Raw genomic sequence first — 17,225 nt, 5'->3', positions numbered from 1 at the left:
GATGTAACAGTGCTGAAGGACACTCACCCCAGCTCTACAAATGAAGCCTTTAGACTGTCAAGGGGAGCATGGGAGAGAGACAGCGTGGTCATGACATCCTCAAGAAAGCCGATCAAGAGTTTGCGGTCCTCCTCCTGAAACAGACAACTTCATCAGAGAGAGGCTTTTTCTGAATGAAGACATCACACACCAGGCGTACGGTGAAGCTCCTACCTGATTGTAGCACGTCAGGACTCCGGTTGCATAGATCGGCACCGTAGCCTTTGTAAGGATGCCATTTCCTGCAGAGGCGTCTGCAGGACACACTCGGTGTTACAATCTCTAAACATACAACTGAACACTCGGTTGAGAATTAGTTGAACCCATCTGGTAATAATTGAGTGCAGTTCAAACCATTACAATGATACAACATGCCCAGTTTTGTTGGCAGATACTTTAACCATAGACTTTTTTTTTTACTTAACAAACATTCAAAGAATGAAAGAAAAAGCTCCATTTCCAAATCCCATGAAGAGTGAAAACACATATTTGACACACAAGCCTCCAGCATGGGAAACGAAGAGAGAGAGAGTGTGTGTGTGTGTGTGTGTGTGTGTTCACTTCCCAGCCCCTCCTCTGACAGCAGGAGTATTATTTTTGGTTAAGTGAACAGTTACTCACCCACATTCTCCTCAGATAGCCGCAGGATTTCTTGGAATTGAGGTTTTACCTTTAAAAATGAGGGGAAAGCAACACCTAAATTAAACTGAAACTGGTGAAGGGTGAATCTGAGCTGGACTATTTGCAGCATAAGCTTTATTTAGCTAATTTACTTGGCCAAATATTAAAAAAGTACATGAAAAAAAGGTGCTAGAGAGAAAGAGATTACTGTACGGCGAATGTCTTTGACCTGTCCTACCTTAGTGTTGGTAAAGATTTTCCCAAAGGTTCGACATAATCTCCAGAAGAACTTGGAGAACTCGTGCACACAGGTGGATGAGGTGACGTTGATGCGTCCTACAATCTCTATAAGCTGTGGTAAACTGGACAAAAAGACAGAATCAGGTCCATTGCAAATGTAGGTAAACATAGCCATTTAGATGCAACATATGGTGAGATGTCTACATATATAGTCACTAAAAGGATTTCAAATGCATTGTACCTAACTGCACAATCGTATATTTATTTTTACAGTCTTACTCTACTTCTCACTTAAATGTGCTGCTCAGACCTTTAGGACTTTGATATGTAAATGACCTCTGTTCTGATTGGCAAACTAATACAAAAAAGGGAAAGTATGTGTGTGTGTGTGTGTGGGGGGGGGGGGGGGGGGGTGTATATATAGAAATTTTATTTAAATATATAATAATATATAATAATTATTATAGTTAAAAATAAATAGTAATTAAATTTAAGTTTGGGTTCTGTTGTTAATTGTAACCTCATAGCAATGTAAAAGGGCTCTATAGTTTAGAGCAGAAGCTGAGGAAGATTTTTACAGATTTTGTTTTAATATTGTATGAGGTAGATTTAGATAATTTTTTTTTATTGTAATTAAATTAAATTAAAACACTAAATAAAAATAAATAAAAATAAATACCATATAAAAATGATTTATGTTGTGTATATTTATGGATATATATATATATATATATATATATATATATATATATATATATATATATATATATATATATATATATATATATATTTAGATAAATAAAAAAAAAATATATATATATATATTTATATATATATATATATATATATATATATATATATTTAGATAAATAAAATATATATTTTTTAAATAAGTGTATGTGTTTACATAAATACACACACACTTACTTGATTACATTTTTTTTTATGATTTTATTTATCAAAATATGTTTTATTTTCATTCCTATTTATTTTAATTTTTACCAAGAATTAACTGACGCTAACGTTTTCAGCCATTTACACAAGCTTCTGAGTTTGTGTGGAGTGGCTTATTCCAAATGTTAACATGTTCTTTGTTATGATGTCATCTGACACTTTCTGACCCTTTGTTTTCCTTTTTCTAAATAATCTGGGTGGGACGAAGATAAATCTTTGGATTATGAATTCTAGCAGTATATCAGAAGATCAAGTAGTGTTTTTTTAATGAGCCGTTTCTTTTTAATTGCCACATATGCATGCCATTTAATGCTCTGAGTGGGTGACCCAAGTTCCTGTCTCCACCCTCAATAAAAATGGCAAAACCCAGAGGTCAAAAGGGGGAGGAGGGTGTGTGAGACATTAACTTACAACTGGTTGACGACCCAGAGCAAACTGTCCCATCCTGTAGTTCCTTCATGCTGGAGCTGATGATCATATAACTGCAGCAGAACTGCCAACTGCTCTCGGCTGCCCACGATGGTGGCCACGTCCTGCAACGGGGAGGCAGGCCGAGGGAACCGGGTCACTGCGAGGTCACACACACACACAGGAGCAGATTTTAAAACCAAAAATACACCAAAAAAAGCATAACTGCGCAAATCATCTGACGCTGCCGCCGTGCGTAAATGAAAGAGCACTTTGATAGTGAGCCCAAAACCAGAGAGCAACCTCAACATGGCAGGAACCCTACAGTTACACTGAGTCAGGCGCCAGGTCTGCGTCGCTAAACGTGGCCTGACTGAGAATGGTAGCAGAAAACGCGTGCGTGTGCCTGCGTGCACATGTTGATGTTGGCCAACCCTCACCCTCGATTGGAGGCACGTCTCCCTGTAGTTTGGCTCGGCTGGTGAAGGGGGCGTTCTGAAGCAGCACCGCAAACAGAGACGGGATGAGGGACTGAAGCGCTGACAGATACATGTGCAGCTTGTGCTCATCTAGACCATATTCACCCTGCTGGAGAAAGAGAGAGGAATTTAGGAAACAGATAACTGAAGGACGCTGAAAGAGTGTGTGTGGAGCGCTTGATATATTGTGCTTATTTACTTTGTGGGCACAATGTCTCTAAATGTACTGACAACATGACCTGGAAAGCCTGGGTGCGTTTCTCAAAAGCATCACTGACAAAATAATTAAGAAAGTTGGAAATACTTAAATATTTCAGTCTTAAGAGTCAATTATAGAAAGAATATTTAATTTCTAACAATTTATTCCATTCAATGGATTCAAGATTCCTTTCTATAGATTCAAATGTATGACATTTAAAAGTTTTGAATGTTTTTGAAAGAAGTCTCTTATAGTATGTTCGCAGAGGCTGCACAATACATTTTAACATGCAGTCTTCAGTGTCACACGATCCATCAGAAATCATCTTAATATGTTGATTTGGTGGAATGTAAATGTAAATATTTATTATCTCTATTGTCAAATTTTGAAAACATTTGTGATGCTCTTTTATAAAGTAATAAATATATATTATTTTTTAATTTGAAATATAAACTTTGCCTTTACTGTCACTTTGACTATTTTAAGGTCCTTGCTAAACAAAAGTTAAAATTTCTTTAAAAAAAATATAAAAAAAATTATATATATATATATATATATATATATATATATATATATATATATATATCACATAAACCCCATACTTTTGTAATGTAATGAAATGTTTTATTGCGAATAAATATGCAATTCAGAACATTAAAGACTTCATTCTCAAGATAAAAATATACCAGCTTTGAAAATTTGATTCCAAATATTCAAACATAAAATGTTCAAATAATTCTATTCTAAACAGATTCAAAGATTCCATTCTAAATGTTAAACTCGAAAGATTCCATCTGAACGATAACACAAAAATAGATTTTTCCGAGTCTTTATAAGATCCGAAAAAGGATCTGGAAGATTCTGTTGTAAAGATTCAATTCAAAAAGTCTTCATGGTTCCATTCTAAAACGATTCTTAAGAACCACTCCAAATAATACAGTTCCATTAAAATCCATTCTAAATATTCAATTCTGAAAAGACTGAATTTATTTTATAGAGATTCAAAACAGGTCAGGTGAAATCTAAAAAGTTAGTGTGTGTGTACAAGTATGTGCTGGTTTTCACCTTGAGCAGCTTCTCGATGCGTGTGAGGAGCGAGGGGATGAGCTGGGACTGTAAGTTGCCCAGTTCTGTGCACCAGGCAGCGAAAGCAGGAATGAACACTTGGTGGGTGGCACTGACCACCCTCTCTGATGGGTCGCCCAGAGACAACAGCATCAGCTCAAAGCCCTATTACATAGCCATATACAAAATAAAGCATAAATACATAAGAAAACACTTATAACGTAAGTGTAAAAACACTAGATTGCACTTGAGTGCCAAAACATGCGCACACCTGGGAGTATTTGTCTGGGTCGTCAATGTAGCCCATTATGATGCCCAAACTTTTCACCACAGCCTCTCGGACCATATCGGCTTTATCTTCCGCCAACATTTGCTGGAGCATGGACAGAACCAGAGAGCTTCGGATCTCCTTCTGTAGACGCACACATACAGTATATACTTGTATTCCCATGCCAGCATTGAATTGCCTACACAACATCTGTTTTTGTATTCTGCTGTGTTTGGTTAAATGATTAAGTGTTCATACTCACGAGGAAGTGAGTAAACATCTGACACTTCATTATAGACCGGAGCATACAAAGGCAAAAAAAAAAAAAAAAAGGCATAATACCAACAATCAGAGCCCCGTTTGAGTCAAATCAGTTCAGATGTAAAAGACAGTTTTTTATAGAATTAATAAATTAGCAGCCTGCTAAACCTTATGACTGTAACTCTATGAAATACAGCCAATGTAAACTCCAGTTACTCGAGTCTTAGTGGCACTAATAAGTCAGGTAATTCTAATATGCAAATGCGGTGCTCAACAAACACTTCTTATTGTTATTAGTGTTGAAAATTGTTAATATTTTAGTTGAAACGTGCAATTTTTTTTAATTTAAATAATCTTTTTTTATAGAAAGTTTAAAAGAACAGCATTTATTTGAGATAGAAACTATTTGTAAGAATGCAAACATCTTCTACGGTCACTTTATTTTTATTAATTGAATGTGCCATTGCTAAATAAAAGTATTAATTTCTTTAAAAAAGTAAAAGTAAACCCAAGTCTCTTCTAGATCAATTTAACATGTTCTTGCTGAATAAAAAAGGTATTAATTTCTTTAAAATGATAATAATAAAAAGGAAATCTTACTGACCTCAAAACCATAATTTTAAAGACTGACACATTTTTATCCTAAATAAATATGCAACTCAGAGTCTCAATATTCAAATATAACATTTGAAAAAGATTCTAAATATTAATTTACAAAATGTTCATTTGTTTCTATTCTAAATGAATTCAGAGATTCCATTCTAAATATTAAATGCTAATAATTGATCTTTGAAAGAGTCAAAATATAAAAGATCTAATCATTTGAGTCCAAAAATGTATTAAAAAAAAAGATTAAATTGTAAATATTAAGATATAAAAAAGGTTTCAAAGATTCCAATCTATTGACTCAGTTCTAAAATGGTCCCAAGGCTCTTTCATGGCACTAGATGAACTGCCTGCTGTGAGATCCGACCATAACTCTATGATGTTCAGCCACTGCAAACAAACAGCATTCCTCCATAGCAACACACACACACACACACACACACACAAATGTGAACAGATTCTGCACTATGTTGACATTCGTTGGTTTGATTATTTGATAATTTTTATTTGATTATTTCAGCATGCTCTTGCTTGACTACCACTCACCGCAGTTTTGCTAGAGTGTTCTTGGACGTCTAGTGTTTCAGCGATCACTAACTGTGACTTTGTTGAAAGGTGAACATGATTAATGTGTACCAGTTAGACTGCTTTTGTATTTAGAGGAACGTAGTCTCTTACGGGTAAATAAGGGGCCAGAGCTCCACATGCTTCCGCCACCAGAAGTCTTCTCTCTGGATACTTGTGGTTGATCTGAGCGAGAGAAACACACATGTGACACAGACGTACACAGACAGCGAAGACACAACACAACACGGCAGCGTCAGTTCCAGCTCTGACCGCAGGACTTCATACCCACCCGTACCCTCTATAAACCACATTAGCTCACATTTTTCAGTGTTAAACACTGAAATTGTTTAGGTTATTTCCTCAGCGGAAATAGGTTTATGTACTGTACTTCTGAAAGTTTACTTAAAAACTAATAGTAAACATAGGGATGTGTAACAAGCCATGGACTGAGCATGATCTACAATGGCTTCATATTTTTTTTTAGACAATTTAAATCAGACTTTATGCTTGAGAGTCATTATAGAAATGACAGGTTATTCATAAATACATAATGGATAAAACATTTCTAAACCATTTTGTAATTACTTTTACATTTTTAAGTTACTTTTAAAGGGATAGTTCCCCAAAAATTTACTCACCTTTGTGTCGTTCCAAAGCTCTAAGACCTTTGTTCATTTTCAGAACACAAAGTAAGATATTTTTAATGAAATCCGAGAGCTTTCTGACCCTGCATATACAACAATGTAACGGACATGTTCAAGGCCCAGAAGGTACTAAGAACATCTTTTAAGTAGTCCATGAGAAATCAGTAGTTCAACCATAATTTTATTAAGCTGTGAGAATACTTTTTGTGTGCTAAGAAATAAAACAAAATCTTATCTTGCGTTTCAGTCTTCAATGCACATACGAGAGTACCATGACACATGCGAACAAAGGTCTTATGGATTTGGAATGACAAAGGTGAGCAAATAATGACAGAATTTTCATTTTTGAGTGAACTATCCTTTTAACCAACTTTAAGGGTACTTTTTGTTATATTATTAGAATCTAAAAGGATCTAAAGAAAAATAAATAAATAATTTATAATTAAATTATTATGCATTTATTCTGTATTTATTTAATAACAAAAACAATCTTAAAAGACTTCGGTTATTTCTCCTAACCGATGCTCGTTAACCAATTATTAACTGTTAAGACAAGATTACTTTAAATTAGAATTGAAATAAATTAGAAAGCATAAGTGACCCGTTAAAAACACTAACATTTGTTTTCCGGGGATTCGTTTTACATGTGCAAAAAGCAGCAAACAATAAATAAAAATGATAAACTATATGAGAAATATATTTTTACTTGAACAATAAATCAAGAAAACAAAAGAAAAAAACTGTGCAACAAGTAGCCTGCAGAGTTTTGGTTCATTTTTGTGGTGCACCAAAGGAAACCAGGTTTATTTTACAAAAGCACAAAGATTTGTTTTTATTGTGAATTTACACAAATAAAAGCAAATCTTTTACAATTCCGATTATCTTTATGACTAAAATGAGTAATTCCGTTCACTGTTAGAAGGAAAAAATTCAAGTGACACACACCTTGACAATGATGCCTCTTCACGATCATAATAAAATAAAGTCAGTCGAACATATGGAAAAAAACCACACTGCTCAGTTTAAATATTAAGCATTATCACCGTATCACCATCGTCTAAAACATTTGTTTTACCTGGATATTGGAACGTGGATGAAGTACATAATAAATAATATTTTAGCATTCAAATACATGGCAAAGACGGAAAAATTTGATTTTGTGTCGAATGAGAGACCCAAGGTTGGTTTTGGTTTAATTTTATCGTAAATCAATTAGTTTTGGCTTGTCGTTTATATTGCCTTAGCTTCTTATATTTTTAGTTCTTGTTCTTTTCTAAATACTGTTAATTGATAGGATTTGTTGTGAAGCGAGAGGAACTAAAATAGTCTATCTATGTTTACATTGTTTATTATAATGTTTATAAACTTTTTTGGCCTATTTCTCAATGAAATAATAAAATGCAACTTATACGTGACTTTAGTTTTCTAAAAAACAATTGTTTTTACGCGTAGAGAATTTTAACCATGCGGCAAACCTTTTAAAATATTTTGATAAATTACTGAATTTTATTTTTAATAAATCAATGACTTTTAAACCATTTAACTGATTGTATTAATCAGTCTAATTCTTAAGGTCGGTTAACCGGTTAAAATGAACATCCCTATTCAGTATTCAATTATGCTCACTATTTCAACAGAAATCTAATAACTAACGTCTTTAATTCTATTTCGAGAGATTCAAATATAAAGATTTTTAATTTTTTTTTCTAAATATTTGATTTTAAAGTTGAAACTTTTTTTTGAAAAGGTAAAAATATTCCACTCTAAAGATTCCACTGTAAAAAGATTAAAATATTCTGTTATTAAGACTCCATTCTAAATAGATTCCAATATTCCATTCAGAAAATATTCTAATAACCTACTCCAAAAAGATAAAAAAAAAAAATTAAACTTGTCAAGTAAAAGCTAAAAAATATGTAAGTGCGAACTTAACTTAAAAGTCCAAAAGTTATGTTACATATTAACATTAGTTATGTTAGGTTTTTTTTGACATCATTACTCTTCCTCTTACCCTAATATACAGTAGTTTATTGTGCCACGGCTACGTCTATATGTAAATCAGCCATGCTTTGATTGGCTAACCTTTTCACATATGAAAACTATTACAAATGAACTATTGATAAAAAAGTCCATAGGATGTTACAAAATAGTTGTTTTGACCATTTGGTTTGTGTGAATAGAGTGTGCCTACAAAGGAATTCCTGCTTTTTTATGTGGTGAGTGTGTGTACGAGTACAGAACTAACCTGTTCCCAGCACTGTGGCAAGAGTTCGGCTTCCACCCGAGTGGGACCCACATGTTGGGCGAATGCCACACACCCGGTCAGAATCATCTGCCTGGAAAGAAAGATTACAGCAGAGTGTTATCAAACTCATAACAAAAAGTTTTTTTTTTTGGTCAGTTTACACATGCGCAGATGCCCAAATGCGCACACACACCTCTGCTCATCGTCAGGTCTCTTGATAAGATTAAAGAGGATGTGCAGTAGCTGGTCTCTTTCTTTGGGATCGGGATGCAGGCAGGCCGTACACAGAATGAGAGGGATCAACTCCTGTGGACACATACAGGAACACAGGTCAAATAATATGGAATGCAGAGGGAAATAAACACACATACATCCACTAAAACTTTTCCCAAAGGGGTCGGACAGGGAACTTCCGCAAGCAGGTATTTGAGGATATAGGAAGAAAAAAAACTACTGTATTGAAGAAACACCTTCACCACAAAGGAGAGAGTCTACAAGCCACTCATCCATAGCACTAACTATGGCTGCATGTTGTATCGGATATTCACGACACGTTTGCAACTATGTTCTTGGCGCTATAATATTTAGAAACACTGTATAGTGAAGTGATTTTTACTCTGACACCAGATATAATTTTTAATACTTTTTTTTTACTAATGGGTGCAGGACATTATAGTTCATTTATGTAAGAGACGACAGCACTGTGACATACTGTAATATTTATTTATTTATTTGACAGGGACAGTGTACATTAACATTACTGTAAATGCACCAGAATTAGCCAAAAGGATAATACACCCAGATATTCTTCATACTGTGGACTACCAGTAAAATCTATAAATTTGGGACAAAAAAAAAAATATTCAGACAGTTTGACCTGAGCATGTTTTGCTTAAGTGTTTTTGCTTATATGACCTTTTTACACCACAGACTGAACTAAATGAAGCATCAAAATCAATAAACTGATATATGTGACCCTGGACCACAAAACAAAAAGTAGCAAGGGTATATTTTTAGCAATAATTAACAACACATTGTAATTTTTCTTTTATGCCAAAAACCATTAGGATATTATAAGTAAAGATCATGTTCCATGAAGACATTTTGGCAATATACAATTGTCCTACCATTAATATATCAAAACTTAATTTTCTGATTAGTAATATGCATTGCTAAGAACTTCATTTGGACAATTTTTTATGTACCATCAGATTCCAGATTTTCAAATGTTTGTATCGCGGCCAAATATTTTCCTATCCTAACAATATCCTATTCCATATAATGGAAAGCTTATTTATTCAGCTTTCAGATGAGGTATAAACCTCAATTTAAGAAAAATTACCCTTATATGACTGGTTTTGCGCTCCAGGGTCACACACACACACATATATATTTTCATACATATACTTTTTTAGTAGTGCTGTCAAATGATTAATCGCGATTAATCGCATCCAAAATAAAAACTTTTGTTTACATAATATATGTGCGTTTACTGTGCTTGTATGTATAAATACACACACATATTACATATAAATATATTTCATATATGAACATTACATATTTTTCTTAAAAATATACATGCATGTATTTGTATTTATATATACATAAATATATACAGTAAACACTCATCTAATATGTAAACAAAAACTTTTATTTTGGATGAGATTAATCGCGATTAATCGTTTGACAGAACTAGATTTTTTCTTTATGACTTTCCCATTTACTGTTGGAATTTAAATATATATTTTTAAATATATGGCTTATATATATATATATATATATATATATATATATATATATATATATATATATATATATATATATATATATATATAATTTTATATGGGATTATTCCCTGTTCACTTAATGCAAAGCTATTTGTGGAGAAAAAAAAAAAACTAGATTTTATGGCTGTATAGGAAGGTTTGGTTTAAAAAAAAAAAAAACACCACAAGAAAAAAAATATATATATAAAAATATACATAATTTTGTCAAAAGGCTCAAAATTATTGATATATATTGCCCAGTCCTAGCAAAAAGATGTACTGAAGCGCCTGTCTGTATGCGGATATGTATAAACGTGACATTCTCTGAAGTACATACAAAGCCATTTAGCCATGTAAATCAGTGGTTGTTACCGTAACAGTGAGACAGTTATGAAAGAAAACCTCACCAGCACGACAGATATCACATTACAAAACAGGCAGTGTGCCCTTGGTACACGTCTCATGGCCAAACAGCGGTTTCTAGCCCTGTTTTCCATGAAGATCCAGAATAGAAACAACAGGATTCACATGAAGATTTGACACAGAAGTGTTGATTTTCTCTTGATTTATCTCATCTTGAGACGTGACTGTGGGTAGAGCTCAGCCTCAAATAGGCACTTTAAAGTGAAAGATAGTTAAGCAAACATGCGGCAAGACTGCAGGCTGTTTGACGCCGTGCTTGTTTGTTTGGACGGCTCTTTCAATACACCCGCTTCTTGGGGGAAAGTCACCTGCCAGAAGTTAAAACCAGAATTTTAATCGGATGTCAGGGATGTTATGAAAGTAAGGGTTGGTCTGTTGGAGACGGCAATGAGCCGTTTCATCAGTAGTGACTTTGTGTAAGAGTGTGGCATTATGAGGCAGCGTCTCCTGCACCAGGAGCAGAGCTTTCAAAAGAGGCATAGTTCTGAAAGATTTTATTTGGCTCTGGTCCAAAGTGAAAGTGTGGAAATGTGTAAGTGAAACTTTCGCGGAAGAGCTACTGGGGAAAAAAAACAAAAACTATTAGAAGCAGGCATTAAGAATGGGAAGAGCTTTGAGACTTGACTAATAAATGAATGCACACACTAATCGTATTTGGGCCACATTTAAACAGATTAATCTTATGTAAAAGTAAAAAGTAAAATCTCAATGCATCAGATAAGAAGAATAAAACAGATTATTCTAGACGTTTCTTTGACCAAAGAATTACCATAAAGCTTGCCCAAACAGATGCTTTTTACAAGGAAAATAAAATAATAAAATAAAATTTTCATTGCATCAAACAAATCAAAGGATTCTGGACTGTTTTTACACTTTGACTAAAGAGTTTCCATAAATTGACCAAAACATTTCCACAAATATTTTTGTTATAACACTATTTTCTTTTATTAATAAATAACATTTATTATTTTACAATTTATGAATGTCTGTCTGTGGTGCATTTTGCTAAAAAAAAAACAAAAAAAAAAAACACTACTTATAATTGTATTTAGTCCCTGTTTAAACTGTAAATAAAACTTAAATTAAACTACACAAATAAATAAATAAAATCTTATTTGATTAAATAACAAAACATCAAAGGGTTCTTACACTTTGGTCAATGATTTTCCATGAATTTATTATAACTTTCCATTATTTTGTCATTTTGAAAATATTTTGTTTATATATTTTTGTTCTAACAATGACTATCATTTAATTATTAATAAATATTTTTTTTTTATTCATATTCATTTTATATAATTTTAAAACAAAATGGCTTTGTTATGCATTTTGCTTGACAAACTACAATTATTTATAATAAATGGGCCATTTGTTTGATATTTTTTAATCAAACGCAATAACATTGGTTTGTGGCTGAAGTGTCCAAACATTTTTGTTGGCAAAAATACAAAAAGTTCAATATGTTCTCAATATCTAAACAAAAAGCGAAAAAAAAAAAAAAAAAACCTAAACAAGAACTTGCACGTTTGGATTCCTTGTCACTCCAAGTTGTTTCCCATGAAAACTTGTATTTATATGCAAATTTTCTGTTATACCATCAGCCTGCACGGACTCATTTTTTAAACACACAGGAAATCAACAGCTACATATCAAGATGACTACCAGCAGAAAGCAAAGAGGCCCAATCAGAAACACACCCACATATGCAAACACTCCCGACATAATTCTGCAAGAAGAACGGGAGTTTTGGACTGTTGCAAACACACAGTGCAATGGCTGATGTACCTGATGTCTTATCAGTTTGACATGGTAATCAATAACTTTAAATGGCCTTTAATTCCGAAAGGCTTTATCTTTACAATAAAGTTCTGGTAGGTGTACAGATGACAGGAATTATATTGCAAGGCAGGTGCTCCAGCAGCGCCTGATTAGTAATTGTTCTGCACCAGATGGGTGTGTGTCTGAAATCAAGGAAGAATTACGAAGCCAACAGAATTAACAGGCAAAGCTCAAAGTCCAGTATAGCGAGACGATCTCCTCGTGTGGTGTTTGCTTTCACGCGACTTCAGCCTGGAAAGCATCCAATCCATCTTAAACTGTCACCTGTCTCCCGTAAAACAGAACTGCCCTATGCAAATCAGAGGTGCCCGACAAGGGAAATGCTGTGGAACTGGCTTGGAACAGTACACACCTTTGGGTCTGCTCTCAACAGATGAGCAATGTGTGCATGTACCTTGTGTTTTTTTCTAAATGTTTAGTCATTTAAACCAAATCAGCTCTGTAATAGGGAGGCAAAGAAAACAACTGAACAAGGTTTCAGCATCAGCTGAAAGGCAGGCACTGAATAGCTGCAGCCTGAAGCACAGAAAAATCACAACATACAAATGTTCCATTGGTTTGGCGGTCAAAAGTTTAACTTGGAGTTATTCGTCTGAAATTGCTATTTAGTTTTAAAAAATTCAGCTACTCACTATTTATAAAACAAAGTTCAGAATACACTTTAAGACAAGCAATGTTTGAAGTTGTTGTAAAATATATATCTTCATACCTGTGACAGCAATTTTAAACAGCTAACAGTTGAAATAATTAACTATATTTATCTGTAGAAAAAGTTATATTTTGACTATTATTAACAATTTTATTAAGCTAACAAAATTTTTTAGTTAACTAAAAATTAAACATCATATATTAACTGAACAATTTATGTTTTCATTGCCACCATTTTATGAACGCAACACTGCAAAAAATTATTTCTTAGTATTTTTGTAATTACAAATATTGAAACATTCTTAAAATCAAGACACATTTACTTTAAAAGCATAATGACACAAGATATTAAGTTCCGTTTTCTGAAAAGTGCATCAAAATTAAGTGAGTTTTTGCATCAAATGTGAAAAAAACAAAATTCTGAAAATGTTCAGTTTTGTATGTAATGCTTGTTTTGCAGTATTTACTTTATAAATATGACAAAAAAAGTTCAAATGATTTAAATAAAGTGAATGTATACAAATATACAACTTAGAACATTATTGTTTATATATCATTAACTACTAGTAATACTAATATTACAAATAATAATACAATTAATTAATTAATTAATTAATTAGTGAATTAGTTTCAAAATATCTATCTAGTCCAAAAAAAATTACATTTCGAGCTTTATCAGTTTAGAAGTTTAGTATACAGTAAAAGTTCAAAGCTGAAAATAATCAATCAATAAAAAAAGAAATGCATTTGAGTCAGACAACTAAGGAAGCTGATGAAAAGCCAAGCCAACTGAAAGGTCAAAGGTCACACGCATGGTAAAGGAAGCAGGGCTGATGTGAGGACGTGCCGATGTGTTCCACTCACCTGACAGAGGTGCACAACCATTCTCTATCGGAGCAGTGAGATGCATGCACAAAAGCAAGAGAAGAAATGAGTGAACAGAACAAAAGAGAGAGGTGGACTAGTTTAGAGAGAGAGAGACAGAGAGACACACACAACTACAATGGAAAAAATAAGTAGAGTCAACGTTGAATTAAGAATAGAATGAGAAGGAGAGGCCAGCCGCAGTGGACATGGAAGATGAGGTGGGACTGCTGGGTCAAAAGGTCATGGGTTACCTCTCGCTTGGCCAGCAGGACGTTGGGTACGATGTGTGGCAGACAGCGGCCCAGCATGAGCATGACGCTCTGCTCGCTGTCAGCTATTCGAGACACCTGAGAAACGAGGACATGGGAATTAGGCACAAAAATGTCGCCACATAATAGCATGCAAAGGCCAACATGTCAGAGATTTCATTTAATCACACGTGCCCAAAAAGTACTGCAACCCGAGAACCTTTTCTGCTTTTGTGTTCTGGACATAGAAGACACTATGAACTCTGAGACCTCTCAAACGTGCTTATTAATGCATTCCTGGAGATTCTGAAAGCAACTGAACCGCTTCCAGTGCACTTCTTTCTATCGTAATGACTAGTCATAATTGTTAAAGGAAGAGTTCACTCAAAAATTGTGTTCCAAATCTGAGTGACTTTCTTAATAAAAATAAAAGATGTCTAATAAATAGACATTACTTATTCTAAGTTTAAAGCCATTTGATTATGTTAAGTTATTATTTTAGCTGAAAATTCACAGCTGCCAGCGGTGATTGTTCACTTTATTACATATCTTATTATTAATACTTTGTATTAGGATTTTTTTATATATATATATTTGAATTTGAATTAATTTTTTCAATGTAGTTTTTTTTCCTTCATTTTTTCCAGTTTTAGATTTAGTAATTTTAGTGCTTCAATTTCAACAAACCCAATTTTTCCACTTAATTGCCAAAGCAACATTTTAGTTTAGTTTTTAGTTATATTTATTTTAGTGCTATCAAATGATTAATCGCATCCAAAATAAATTTGTACAGTGTATATTTATTATTTGTATATAAATAAACACACATGCATGAATAGATTTAAGAAAAACATGTTGTTTATATATTAAATCTATTAATATATAATATAAAAATATACATATAAATATTTTCAGAATATACTGTATGTGTGTGTAATATATACACATAATAAATATATGCAGTACACACACCTATTATGTACACAAAAACTTATTTTGGATGTTATTAATCACGATTAATCGTTTGACAGCACTAATTTAATTTCATTACTGCTTTATGTCAATGTCTGAAACTGATTTTTAATTATTTTAGGTTTATAAACCCTAAATCGTTTTGATCCATGAAGAAATGTTTCAGACTTGGTTTCGTGAGCCGGATCAATTGAAAACTGCGAAAGATGTAATTTTCGAAACTTTTGAAAAAATCATGACATTTTGAAAGATTTGTTCAAGGAACAAAAATGGCTAAAATTACATAAGAGTTCTTGGACAGACCTCAAGATTTTCATCGAATAACAAATTTTTTGATCTGTTTGTCACACAAAGCTATTGTCTGGCTTCAGAAGATTTAAAGGAAGCTGCAGGCCATTCACAGTAACTGCACACCCAATTCAAAATTTAATAAAATATATATCTTTTGAGCTCCATATAAGAAAGAAAGTCAGTTATTCTGGTTTTAAAGCACGTGAGGGTGAATAAATAATGACTGACTTTTCATTTTTAGATGAACTATCTCTCTGAGTGTCACAACCAGTAGACTCCACATGTGCTTGAGCTTTTGTACCTGTATGTGATCCGATACCACTCACCTCTGAGCCCAGCCTACTGTCAGTAGACATTCGACAGAAGGACAAAAGTGCTTGGTGGAAGGCCGGAGACAGCTTTCTGCACAAGCAAACAAAACATGATTTAACAAGCCACCTCCACCTCCGGTTACCAATAACTCTACATATTAGCCCAGTTTTCCACAGCACCGAGCAAAAAGCTGATATAGGAACAGTCAAAACAAGGAGAGGGTAATTTGTCTGAATCAGCCTCGTGGGGTAAAAGTCCATCCGGAGCAGATGTGCAAAATGATGATGAATGGAATATAAGGTACCAGTCAGCACTGCAGGAGGACTTGGGGGGACTGCAATGGTGCTTAATGCAGTGCTGCCATCTAGTGCCATTATAGCTATGTAAAACAACAACAACAACAACAAACAGGGGGAGGGCTGCCTCATTGTTTACAGTCTAAAGTAGAATAGTTACTGACTCTTAAAGGAGTAGTTCCCCCAAAAATAAAAATTAGGTCATTAATTACTCATCCTCATGTTGTTCCAAACCTGTAATACTTTGGTTCATCGTTGGAACACAAATTAAGATATTTTTGATGCATTCTGAGCGCTCTCTGACCCCCCCATAGACAGCAAGAATCCTAACACAATCAAGGCTCAGAAACGTAGCAAGGAGATAAAAATCCATGTGACATCAGTGGTTCAACCGCAATTTTACGCATCGCGAGAATACTTTTTGTGAAAATACAAATAACGACGTTATTCAACAACTTGCCTCCTCCGCATCACACTATAGTGCCATTTTGGAGAGTATCACATAAGTAAGCAACGCATGTACGCGGATACGTTGTTTACCTTCAGATCAAAGCCTAAACAACATAAACAGTGTATCTGCGTACAGTGGTGCTGACACAGAACAGCATACATTGTTTACATACGTGATACTCTTCAAAAAAGCGCTATAGTGTGACACGGAGGAGATTAATTGTTGAATAAAGTCGTTATTTTTGTTTTGGTCTTAGCTTCGTAAAATTAAATTTTAACCACTGATGTCACATGGATTATTTTAACGATCTCCTTGGTATGTTTCTGAGCCTTGATCATGTAAAAATCCTTGCTGTCTATGGGAGGGTCAGAGAGCTCTCGGAATGCATCAAAAATATCTTTATTTGTGTTCTGAAGATTAATGAAGGTCTTACAGGGTGAGTAATTAATGACAGAAATTTAATTTTTAGGTAAGAACTATAATATTTTAAAATATTACTGAAATAAAACAAAAGTC

General features: G+C 33.7%; 1 protein-coding gene across 19 annotated transcripts in view; it reads right to left on the bottom strand.

Annotated features, from left to right (window-relative positions):
* The window catches only part of relch (RAB11 binding and LisH domain, coiled-coil and HEAT repeat containing), a 46,485-nt gene that overhangs the window by 12,150 nt on the left and 17,110 nt on the right, over positions 1-17,225 (bottom strand). For 7 of the 19 annotated variants that reach the window (XR_008183250.1, XM_052595899.1, XM_052595900.1 and 4 more), the window contains 16 exons: positions 15,977-16,052; positions 14,391-14,486; positions 14,137-14,160; positions 8,790-8,902; positions 8,597-8,687; positions 5,819-5,890; positions 5,687-5,743; positions 4,536-4,559; positions 4,277-4,417; positions 4,006-4,170; positions 2,703-2,850; positions 2,266-2,422; positions 899-1,022; positions 661-709; positions 214-293; positions 28-134 (listed from right to left, as the gene is read on the bottom strand). Coding sequence is in view for 18 of the 19 variants with exons in the window: in XM_052595899.1 (XP_052451859.1) it covers positions 28-134; positions 214-293; positions 661-709; positions 899-1,022; positions 2,266-2,422; positions 2,703-2,850; positions 4,006-4,170; positions 4,277-4,417; positions 4,536-4,559; positions 5,687-5,743; positions 5,819-5,890; positions 8,597-8,687; positions 8,790-8,902; positions 14,137-14,160; positions 14,391-14,486; positions 15,977-16,052 (1,524 nt within the window). In the remaining variant the exon portion in view is untranslated. The remainder of the gene's footprint in view (positions 1-27; positions 135-213; positions 294-660; positions 710-898; positions 1,023-2,265; positions 2,423-2,702; positions 2,851-4,005; positions 4,171-4,276; positions 4,418-4,535; positions 4,560-5,686; positions 5,744-5,818; positions 5,891-8,596; positions 8,688-8,789; positions 8,903-14,136; positions 14,161-14,390; positions 14,487-15,976; positions 16,053-17,225) is intronic. The other 12 variants (XM_052595909.1, XM_052595910.1, XM_052595917.1 and 9 more) reach the window with 6 other exon arrangements.

Source organism: Carassius gibelio, chromosome B24 (genome assembly GCF_023724105.1).
Source record: "Carassius gibelio isolate Cgi1373 ecotype wild population from Czech Republic chromosome B24, carGib1.2-hapl.c, whole genome shotgun sequence".
In the NCBI taxonomy this organism is placed as follows: domain Eukaryota; kingdom Metazoa; phylum Chordata; class Actinopteri; order Cypriniformes; family Cyprinidae; genus Carassius; species Carassius gibelio.
This window is presented reverse-complemented; position numbering and strand designations above follow the sequence as displayed.